At 36.7% G+C, this 12,341-nt stretch overlaps 1 protein-coding gene across 1 annotated transcript in view; it reads left to right on the top strand.

The window, feature by feature from the left end:
• The window catches only part of SH2D1A (SH2 domain containing 1A), a 47,977-nt gene extending 35,892 nt beyond the window's left edge, over positions 1 to 12,085 (top strand). Inside the window, exons 2-4 of the mRNA XM_049767087.1 lie at positions 6,074 to 6,137; positions 11,304 to 11,448; positions 12,045 to 12,085. Of these exons, the coding sequence (XP_049623044.1) occupies positions 6,074 to 6,137; positions 11,304 to 11,448; positions 12,045 to 12,085 (250 nt within the window). The remainder of the gene's footprint in view (positions 1 to 6,073; positions 6,138 to 11,303; positions 11,449 to 12,044) is intronic.
• Positions 12,086 to 12,341: the final 256 nt, after the last annotated feature.

Genomic DNA, 12,341 nt, shown 5'->3' with positions numbered 1-12,341 from the left:
TTCTGCGTCGTTCTCTCTCTTTCTGACTTATTTCACTCAGCATAATAGATTCCGTGTACATCCATGTATAGGAAAATGTCATGACTTCATCTCTCCGGACAGCTGCATAATATTCCATTGTGTATATGTACCACAGTTTCTTTAGCCATTCGTCTGTTGAAGGGCATCTTGGTTGTTTCCAAGTCTTGCTGTGGTAAAAACTGCTTCAATGAATATAGGTGTAAGGAAGGAGTTTTTGTATTGTATTTTTGTGTTCCTAGCGTATATTCCTAGGAGTGGTATAGCTGGATTGTATGGGAGCTCGATTTCCAGTTTTTGGAGGAATCTCCATACTGCTTTCCATAGAGGTTGGACTAGACAGCATTCCCATCAGCAGTGGATAAGAGTTCCTTTCTCTCCACATCTCCGCCAGCACTGTTTGTTTTCTTTCTTTGTGATGTGTGCTAGTCTCAGTGGCGTGAGATGGTATCTCTTAGTTAGAACCATATTATTTCATTATTTTAGATCAGTATCCCCCTCCAAATGCAACATCCAGCTCAGGAATCACTCGTGGTGTTTCTCAGGGGACTGTATGTAGTGCCACAGATTGAAATAGGGTCAGCAATATGCAAGGCAAGTGCCTTAACCCCCGTGTTCTAACTCTCTAGGTGTTAAGGCTATAATAAAACATTTTTCCCAACCTTCTGAAGATCATTGCCCTATTTTAGCACCTTTATTTTCATTTTAAAATTTATGGTAGTGATCATGATTTACAATACTGTCAATGATAGGGTTTCATGAGTACATTCAAACACCACACCATTCCACCCTCCAGAAGGTCTGTTTTCCCCGTCATTGTCTCTTTGCATTTTAATTAGCTATTCTATAACTATAATGTTCACCTGGAAATATTGTTAAAAGACAGAATATGATTCAGCACCTCTGGAGTAGGGCTTGAAATTCTATATTTCTAACACACTCCTAGGCGAAACACAAACTATTACTCTGGGAATCTAATTTGAATAACAACTTTCAGATCTCTTCGCCCATGACACATAACAAGGGTAGTTGTCTATAAAGGATCCTTGGTCAGTTACTCCAGTGACAAAAAAGTGGAAGACATGAATGACTGTTTTATTGAAGGAGTGAAACAATTTTGCTCATTCAGAAATTTGAGGTCAGGGTTGAGTAGGAAATTGTTAATATTAGATGGACTAATCACAGGAAGTTTTATGCTTCTTTAACACCAGGTTTTCAGACTGAAGTAGGTAAGAACATTTGAAGTAGTACCCAGGTTCCTGCTGTTTAACTGAAAGTAAGATAAGATCAGAGTCGTTAGGAAACAATTTCAAAACACATGTATTTTGACGAAATAAGGCTGAATGATACTGTTGTCATACTTTTTAGAGATCCACTGTTTTAGAAAGTAGAAATCCTATTTATAATTTTGCGGGCTTTGGTGCTAAGATTTCAAATAATACATTTCCACATCACCTTTAATTATACTGTTATTACCATTAATTGCTTTACAAATGGAACTAAGGGCCTACATTATTATTACCCTGCTTCTATCTTCATTTTGTTGTATGATTTTAAGAAAATTACTTAAAGGCTTACATTTCAAGTTCCCATGGTGAAAAATGAAAATCATAACTCTTGTCTTGCTCCCCATAGAGTACTTATTGAAATCAGTAGGCTCTGAGGTAATTTCATTTGTTAAAGAAAAACAAAAACTTTAACAATGCAATATTTTATATTTATTTAGTATATTATATATGCACAGATCAAGCTGTTTTATATATCATCTAAATATTTAAGAGACCTTTCATAACAAAATTATCCCATAATCATTTCAGCAGTGAAATTATGCTTTAAATTTTTTTTAATTTTGCAAGTTGAATAAACCTCATCAGAGGCAGGATTATAGAAGTAGTTCACATAGCCAACCTTGGTTTGTTTCCTAGTATTGCCAGCTAGTTCAAAAGGAACCATGAGTATTTTATACATGCGTTTTTTATCCTTTTTTATTAATACTGGTTAATATTAATTAAAGATTTAGTAATTTAATCTGTTATAGGTATATCATCTACCCTCTATATTTTGCAGTACTAAGTGAATTCTTGAAAGAGTGGCTTGGTTGCTCCTGACTGCTGAAAGTAAGATGTAAAATTGGAGAGGTGAATTTAAGAAAGAATTGCATGGGTTGGGGAGTAGTCATGATGCATAAAAGCATACATACACATATATTTGATCCAGGCACTGCATTCCCCTCTTGGCATGGCTGGGCTTAACACTAGTGGACCCTAGGTACCTCTAGAGTAGCCCTGCTGACCCCCAACACTGCAGGGCCTAAACAGTGCCACATCCTTATGCCTACATATTGAACCCTTCATCTCGTTGGTAGAGAAACCCCAGGATTTGCTCCTGGGCACCATAATTACCACTTGAGGACCAACTCTGCCCCCAAAGGAAAGAATTTCAAGAAAGAAACTAGACGTGAAAAGATTTTTAAATATTCTGTCTAGGGGCCAGAGTGATAGTACAGTGTGTAAGGTACTTGTTTTGCTGCAATTTGGGTTTTATTCCTGGCACCCCCTACTGTCCCCATGAGCCCTACCAGGAATGCTCGCTGAGCATAGAGCCATGATCACTGCTGGTTGTTGCCCCCAAACAAAAACAAATTCTACCAATACTATAAAAATGGTGAGAAAGTTTGTACTGAGAGAACACCAAGGGTGTGATTGGACAATCTGTCTATAAGTAGATAATCCATGAGATTAACATGCCAGCCTGGATGATGCCAGAAATAGTTTGGGCCAAAACATTTGGATGAAGGCATTGGATACACTGCCATTTTGAGCCAAAGAAATCAAAACAAAACTAGCAATTTGGAAGCAAGCATACTTTCTCTTTTAAGAAAAAGGAAAGCCCCGAGGCGATTTTAGATATGATCAATGCTCAGAAGTCTGAGACGTTAGGCTTCCTCTACCTTAGTTTCAAATATGGGACCAGTGTCCAACAGACCTGAATGGGTATAGCCAACCCTGAGAAACTGTGTGTGTGGGGGTGACACTGCCACCCAGTGTTCAAGGATGGAAGAGAATCAATTTAAACAATTTTTTGCTAGAATGGTTTTGAGCTCAAAGAATTGGAGCGTATTTGGGAGCCCCAGACTTGATTCCCAGCATCACATGAAGGCATCAAATTTTAAGTAATCCCAAAACACCACTGCATGTGGCCAAAAATAGGTGATGGGGTTTACCTTGGGATCATTTGGATCTCTTCCTTTTGGATTGGGAATATAATATCTACGTAGCCTGAAAAATCATTGTATTTGGGAAAGCAGATAACTTGCTCAGTTTCACAGGTTCACAAATAGAGAAGGACAATGCCTGTCTTGCTCATATCTAATTAGATGATTTTAGAGGAAATAGTTTTAGAGTTAATGCTGTGACAAATTAAGGCTTTTTGGAATTTGGGATAAAATGAAGGCATTTTGCCTGTGAGGCCATAAAGTTTCTGTTTGTTTTTGGGCTACACTGAGCAATGCTTTGGGGTTACCCCAGGTTCTGCACTCAGGAATTACTCCTGGTGATGCTTGGGATATCATATGGAATGATAAGCATGGAACCTGGGTCAGCCGAATACAAAGCAAGTACCCTCCCTGTTGTACTATCACTCCAGCCCCAGGCATGCCATGAAGTTTTAATAGCTGGCAATGTAATATGTAATGAATCATGTGTTCCCCTTCTCTCTCAATTTTTCTTTTCTTTTTTTCTTTATATCATTTCTTTTTATTATTTGATAATATTATTAGGAATTCTAGTTGATTATTTGTAGTTATAGTGTTGTCGAGCATTTTTGTAATTTGGTTTCAGTTATATAAAAGGACACCCCCTTCACCAGTACAACATTCCCACCACCAGTGTTACCCATCTCCATCCTTCTTACCCCCTGTTGTATTTGAGACAGGCATTCTATTTTTCTCACTCACTACCATTGTCATGATAGTTGTCAGTGTAGTTATTTCTCTAACTGAACTTATCACTCTTTGTGCTAAGCTTCATATAGTGGGCCAGTCTTTCCAGACTTCATATATATATTTTCTCTGGGTATTCTTACCATACTGTCTTTTATTTTTCTTAAATCCCACAGATGAGTGAGCCTATTCTGTGTCTATCTCTCTCCCTATGTCTCATTTCACTCCGCATAATAGTTTCCATGTCCATCCATGTATAAGAAAATTTCATGACTTTATTTTCCTGATGGCTGCATAGTATTCCATTGTGAATATGTATGACAGTTTCTTTAGCCATTCATCTGTTGTCAGACATCTGGGTTGATTCCAGATGCTGGCTATTGTAAATAGTATTGCAATGAATATAGGTGTACAAAACATATTTTTGTATTGTGTTTTTGTGTTCATATTTTCAAATCCTAGCCCACAACCTAGCTATAGGTAACTTTAGATGGAAATCGAATTAAATGAGGTCAGAGATATGGACCCTAATCCAACAGAATTGTTGAATTTATAAGAATGGGAGAAAGAAGAAGAGGAGGAAGGAGAAGAGATACCTCTCTTTCCACACCTACATGGAACAAACACTAAAATGGCAGCTTAGAATAAAATGTTCTGGCACTTTGATTTGGGATTTTTCAGCTTCTAGAGCTATGATGATATATAATTTACTCATCTATGTATAATTTACCAATCTAAGGTATTTTATGTGGCATCCTGAATACATGAATACAGTAGAACTCTTGGCTTATAGAAATTAACACTAGGGGTTGGTCCTACTTGGGTAGGACCCTTTCCTTGCATGTGATAACCTGGGTTCAATTTCTTGCACCTCATATGGTACCCTGAACCTTGCCAGAAATGATTTGTAAGTGCAGAGCCAGGAGTAAACACAGTCAGGAATAGCCCAAGAACAAGAAAGAAAATCAAATGTATGCATATCAGATTTGTATACATATGCATGAATACTAAATAATGAGGAAGGATGTTTATCTCACCTAAAATCACCAGCTATTTGTTTGTTTTTGGTTTGGGGGTCACACCCGGCAGCGCTCAGTTATTACTCCTGGCTCTATGCTCAGAAATCGCTCCTGGCAGGCTCAAGGGACCATAATGGATGCTGGGGATCGAACTCGGGTAGGATGTGTGCATGGTAAATTCTCTACCTGTTGCACGTTGCACTACTACTATTAAAACAGCTGCTCCATCCCCCCAGAAGCTGTTTTTAAGTAATTTAGCAAGACTCTTTTTAAAATTCAATTTAGTACTGCTAATGTACAATAATATAGTATAAAATAACAATATCAGTGATGTGAGTAAAACATTATTTCTATGATCAATAGTATTATAGCTATTGATTTAAGTGTTACTGATAATACATCATACCTGTGAAATGTTTTCACTGTTTTTGTTTTGTTTTGGGGCCACACTCAGCAGGCTACTACTATAGAACCATTATGCTCAATGGTTACTTCTAAGTTGGTCAGTTCTTGGGGGGTAATCTTAGAGTACTAAGATCAATTCAGGTTTGCTGCTATTGAGCTCTCCGACCCAAACTATTTTTACTATAAGGTTCTATATGTATTTAAAATATTAAAACTGTAGATATTTTTGGATTTAGTGATACTCCTGGATCTGCACTTAGGAATTACTTCTGGTTGTGATTGGGGGACCATATAGGGTTCTGAAGATCAAAACCTGCTCAGATGCATGCAAGGCAAATGCCCTGTTGTGCTATTGCTCAGTCCCAAACTATAGTGTTAAATCTCTTTGTCTAATTCATGATTCTTGACAATTGCAACAGGTTGTTAGTTGCTTTCTGTCCAAATAGTTCCTTAGTTAGGTAAGTTATTGAGTATAAGCTCTCATATTTAAAAAAAACTGAAAATAAAGACAATTTGCTAAAATGAATTTTCCAGTTATAATTTGAAAATAAGTTAGATTCTCCTGTTTTTACTTTCCATGAACATCTATGTGTCCTGATAGATAATATTTATTTGTAATGATTAAGTTCAAATTTATAGTATTCGTTGTTCTTTTGGAATTTTTCAGTAATAGAAGTTTATTTTTTCACAGGTATCAAGGTTACATTTTTACATATCGAGTGTCTCAGACAGAAACAGGTTCTTGGAGTGCCGAGGTATAGATCTTTTAATTCTTTTTGCTTCTGTGGGTATTAAGGGATGTATTTGGAATTTAGGCTGGCTTTGTAAAAGAGATAAAAAGCACACATCCTCAAATGTTCATCATATGGAAGTCACTAAATATGCGATCCAAAATTGTTTATAAATCACTAAGAATCCTTTAGACAATTTTGATCAATTCTGTTTATTTCTGTTTGATCACCATTGAATCGAGTGATTTTATTGGGAGTGGGGTGTAGAAGTGAGATCTAAAAATGAAAAGATTGCATGAAACATTTAGATATTTGCAAAAATGTAAGGAAGCACAAAAATATAAAATAATTAAATTAGCAACTTTACCAAATGACCCTACGGATTCATACTATGAGGGTTGAAACAACGTGACTCTTGTTTTCTAAAAGCCTTGGGAGTGGTACAACATGAATTGAATGGCAGTGTGAGATGGAACTTAGTTGTCAAATAGACCTTGACTCGGATCCTGTCTGGTCCCCACTTCTCCCTAAGTGGTCTATGACTTTGGACAGGTGATTTGATTTTCCTTTGAGCTAATTTTTTTACCTGTTAAATGAGCCTCAACAAAATTCTTTAGTGGAGAGTTAATTTTGAAGATTAAATGAGTGAACTCTCTTAACCATAGGGCCTGGCTTGTAGTACATCCTAAAAATGTGTTCTCCAAGTTTCTGAACAATGTAATTGTATATAGTGAGGGAACAAAGTTATCTTGCATAGGAATTCAAAGAAGGAAAGAGTTCCCCAAAATAAGGGAAATCAGGACTACTCTGTGTGGAGGGAGAACTTCCAACTGTGCTCCCGGAGAAAGATATTATAGATAGAATAGAAATGGAGGAAATGTTGAGATTTTTTTTAAACCCTGCTTTATAAAATCTTTGGGGTTGCTCACAGGGATGCAGAGAAAGAGGAAGCTATAGAGTGAATGGGTTTGCTTTTGGATCCCCTCTTCATCTTCAATATTGAGCAAATCTCCTAATATTTTGCTTATCAGTTGGGGACTCTGCATACAATTTCACTCAAAAAATGGGTTCTTGGGCCCAGAGAGATAGCACCGTGGCGTTTGCCTTGCAAGCAGCCAATCCAGGACCAAAGGTGGCTGGTTCGAATCCCGGTGTCCCATATGGTCCCCCGTGCCTGCCAGGAGCTATTTCTGAGCAGACAGCCAGGACAGCCAGGAGTAATCCCTGAGCATCGCTGGGTGTGGCCCAAAAACCAAAAAAATAATGGGCTCTTATGGCTCTGAAAACATTTGAGAGTCACTATATATTTGAAAGTCATTATAAGAAATGACTGTGGGGCCAGTGAGGTGGCGCTAGAGGCAAGGTGCCTGCCTTGCAAGTGCTAGCCAAGGAAGAACTGTGGTTCCATCCCCTGGCATCCCATATGGTCCCCCCAAGCCAGGGGCAATTTCTGACCGCTTAGCCAGGAGTAACCCCTGAGCATCAAATGGTGTGGCCCAAAAAATGAAAAAAAAAAAAAAAAAAGAAATGGCTGTACTATGAAGTGATTTTCATGTACCTAGGTAATATCATATTTTACCAGGATAGAGATTTCTGAGCCAGAAACTTTTTGGCCTGAATGATTGTATGGGAAATATGCAGATATATTGGTATATCATTTGACCAGAAATAGCCCTTTTCCCTAAGAAGCTGATGTCAGCTGCTGAATAATATTCTTTTGGGGTTTAGCTACCTTGTCTTTAAATCTGTTTTCTTTCATTTCAAATATAACATCATACGCAGATTGTTACATGCTTATGGTTATTGAACATAAATGCCCTCTTATCAAGCTTTCTGGTATGACCTTGTTTACATAATAATATTGTAATTATCTGCACCAAGAGAGCAGAAGATTGGCATGTTTTCTCTAAAGGGAAAGCAGTTATTTTAAAAATGCATATTACATTTTTCTAGCTAATAAATTTGCCTTCTTAGTTCTGTGTTTTTTTTCTTTTTCTTTTTTTTTTGCTAAGGTTAATATTAAACTACTGTTATTCTCAGAGCTTAAATCACCTGCTTGGAAGAAATTACTCTAGAACATATTGAAGACAAGCTGTGATCCAAAAAATGTTGCCACAGATAACTAAGAGATGAGAGTAGGGGGAATGTGCATATTTGAACAATAGTTGAGTTCAGTGACAGGATAGAAGTTCTCAATGTGGGCCCGGAGAGATAGCACAGCGGCGTTTGCCTTGCAAGCAGCAGATCCAAGTCCAAAGGTGGTTGGTTTGAATCCCGGTGTCCCATATGGTCCCCCGTGCCTGCCAGGAGCTATTTCTGAGCAGATAGCCAGGAGTAACCCCTGAGCAATGCCGGTGTGGCCCAAAAACCAAAAAAAAAAAAAAAAAGAAGTTGTCAATGTTACAATTCTTGTGGTAACTGTATTTTCAAAATTGGGTATGTGACATATTTATACCACTTTTTTTTGAAATAAAGCTTTGCCAATCTTCAAAAAAAATCATGGCAATAGCTCTCTATTCTTTGCACAGAAGATTGTGCTAAAAATCTAGGTAAGTCTGAGATATTTTTCAGAGTCTAAAGAAATAATACTTCAACTCCACAGAATTAAAAAAATAAAAAGTGAGTTTCTAGTTTTTAATAGGCTGTTTTATTGTTGCTTTGTGAATTAATTGACTTCATTGCTTCAACCTAAAATTTTGTTATTTTAGAAAACTCTTCTTATAATGAATATTGTCTATTAATATGTGCTTTGTTAGAATTACATTGTGGAAAATATATTCCTACCTCTATCTCCTGCCCTAATTCAGTGCTTATAAGCTTTCTGGATATTTGGTTATCAAAAGATACTAAACAGTTTTACTTTTTAACCTAAGCAAAGTACTGTCAATCGGATCAATCACTTGCCAACAAAACATTTCCAAAATCAAAGCTGATTTTTATAAAATCCAGTGTTCTGCTTCATCTCTTGTTAGTGTGGGTAATGAAGTGTTAATTGCATAAAAATGCTTCTGTTGATAAAATGGTTTTACCAGCCACAAGAGCAGTTGAAAAAGATGTGTGGTTTGACATTTCTCTACATTAGAGACATAAAAAGTTTCTCTTCTCGTTGGTAACACCAATTTTCCCCAGAACCTATTTAATTCAGTTCTGAATTGTAAGACTGACTCCTTGGAAGTAGAGCTGATTTGGCTTCTGACTATATGTGTGACCTTGGATAATTTGTTCTTTTTTTTTAATTTTCTTTTTTTTTCGGACCACACCAGTTTGATGCTCAGGGGTTACTCCTGGCTAAGCGGTCAGAAATTGCCCCTGCTTGGGGGGACCATATGAGACGCTGGGGGATCGAACCGTGGTCCTTCCTTGGCTAGCGTTTGCAAGGCAGACACCTTACCTCTAGTGCCACCTCGCCGGCCCCAACCTTGGATAATTTGAATTATGTCTTAGTGTTTTCATTTTCTTTCTTATTCTTGTTTGTTTCTTTCTTTCCTTTATTTTTTTTGGATCATACATATTGTGTTCAGGGATTTCTCCTCTTGGTAAGATCTGGAAACATAGGGGTGCCAGGATTCAAATCGTGTCAGTTGCATGTAAATCAAAGTTCTGCCAATATATTGTGTATTACCATTTTCTCATTTTCCAAATAGAAATAACCCAAATCAGCTAATAACTGCCAGTCTGTGAGGAGATAGATTGTGTGGAAAGGGATAAAAGAAAAATATAGAAAAGTGCTCTGAAAAAGGACTGTAAGGAAGATGTTTGAGAGGTGTTCTGTGCCTATGACCTACTTTTGCCATTTGGAGATTCTACCTTGAGGCCAAAGAACTGTTTGAACCCCTATATGTATAGTTGTATAGGTATATCTGCTTAGTCTCAGTTGAGGTCAAGGAACTTGTTTTGAATGTATTAGTAAAGCTAAGTGGGAAAGTGTATGTATCTACTGAGACTTTTTGAGCTTTGTGAGCCGATGAATAGGTAACAATTTAGAGTGGAAAAAGAACTTTTTCAATGAAAATTTCTTGCACCAACACAGGAAATGACTGAGAATACTATGGACAGTGTGCTCTCTTGAGCTTTCAAAGTCTCTATGCAGGTGTTCATGTCTTCTCATTAAATGCTGACAAGCAGCTTCAGATCTCTAAAATCTTCTAGATGGGATAGCTGCAAAACAACTTTCTAACAACAACAACAACAACAACAAAGCAACAAAATAAAAGCTAAACCAAACAAACCAAACAAGCAAAAAATACCAACCCTAGTCATTGTCCAATTGCTTATAGCAATACAATTTTATTTTATGTAAAATGACAGCTATGAGCTAGTGCTTACAGATTGGCTCTTAAGCTTTTTGTAGGAAATTGTTGATTTTGAGCTGAGTCTTGGTCAGAGAATTGAAGAAGTTGGAAAAGGAATACATTTTAACAGTCACCTGCAAATAATGACCTCTTCAGACACAAACAGATAAATAAATAAAGGTAACCTAACCTCAGAGTTTAGCTCTCATGTCCATTTCAGGAGAAAACCTTGTCATATAGTGGTGTTGATGGAGAGAACAACTCTGGGACATGAGGTAATTTTTCCCAAGGCAGAAGAAATTTAATGTGAAGGGTAAGGCAGCACATATGGTGGGGTACAAGAGTGTGAGAATTAACTAGCCATGCACTCGGAATAGGAAACCAATTTTAATTTTTCTGTGTAGCATTTTATATTGTGGACGTATGACAAGAAGGAAAGGCTGTTATTGGTGGTATGAGGGTTTATTTATTTGGGGGTTTGGTTTTGGTTCCCCAGGCTTTTTATTAATGGCCTGTAGGATCTGTATTTTTGTTGTTGTGGTTGCTTAACTGCCTCCTCTCTGTCAGAAAATTCATTGTGGGTAATGGCCTGTATACCCTTAGAAGTTCAGGAGGTATGATGGTAGCAGGCAGAAGGGAAGGATGATGAGCAAGAGTTTGTAGGAACTAATCCCACCCTTGGGAGAACTGAGATGACAGCTCATTAGCTCTTCTTGCTGGGAAATTCAGCCAACCAAGTAAACTCTTCTGGAATGCTGTTTTTCCTTCTTCCTTATGTTTTTTTAATATTTCAGTAGATTTCACAAATGTTATCTCTGTAAGCATCTCTCGTATATATATTGTATATTAAAATATAATATATGGTACGTGAATATTTGCATCATCTTTTATTTTCCAGACAGCACCTGGGGTACATAAAAGATTTTTCCGGAAGATAAAAAATCTCATTTCAGCATTTCAGAAGCCAAATCAAGGTATTGTAATACCTCTTCAGTATCCAGTTGAGAAGAAGGCCTCAGACAGAAATGCTCAAGATTCTTCAGGTAGGAAAATCCTGTTAATTAATTAATTAATTAATCCTGGGAGGGGGTTTTGTCATATTCAGCAGTGTTCTGTGGTTACTCCTGGCTTAGCACTATCACTCTTGCTGGTGCTCAAGGGACCACAGGGGATGCTGGAGATAAAACTTGGGTCAGCTGAATGCAAGGCAAGCACCTTACAACTGTACTTATCAGACATGGCTGTTTATAATCTGTTGAAAGGGGTTTAATAATTAAGGATATGCTCTGATTGAAACAATAACCACTTGAGATAAAAGATTTTTGTGTAATTTTTGATATGCAGACCCAGGTTCAGATACAAACTGAAAATAGAAACAAATGGTGAATTAAATGAATAGTTAAACACAGTAAAAATGCAAATATAACTCTAATTTATATATTGGCTAATTGTTTTTTTTCTACCCAGTGTATATTCTCTAGAATTAAAATTTAAATATTTTTTGCTTGAGGCATATCATTAGATTGTATCTCTGAGTTTTATGCCTTTGGACATTCAATGATTATAAATTAGACTTAAACTGTAATTTAAATAGCTTATAAATTCATGTTTTTTAAAAATTTTTGTTCTTATTTTTAAGGTAAAAGAGAGAATCCTGATGTCTTCCTGAAAGCACCATGAAGAAAAATAAAACATTTCTTATTTCCAGTAATTTAAAGATGTGCTATCTTATATATTATAGAAAATACAGTTCAGTGAGCTACAAATCTATTTCTAAAGCCATCATAGTCCTATAATGGAAACATCTAGCATGAAGTTAAAATTCAAATGGACTTTGTGGATAGTGAGGAGCTTTAAAATGAGAATTGGAAAAATAGTTCATAGGTTATTTGTTATTATATTTACAAATGGAAAATGATTAGAAGCATCATACTTT

The sequence above is a fragment of the Suncus etruscus genome, chromosome X, assembly GCF_024139225.1.
Source record: "Suncus etruscus isolate mSunEtr1 chromosome X, mSunEtr1.pri.cur, whole genome shotgun sequence".
NCBI lineage: Eukaryota > Metazoa > Chordata > Mammalia > Eulipotyphla > Soricidae > Suncus > Suncus etruscus.
This window is presented reverse-complemented; position numbering and strand designations above follow the sequence as displayed.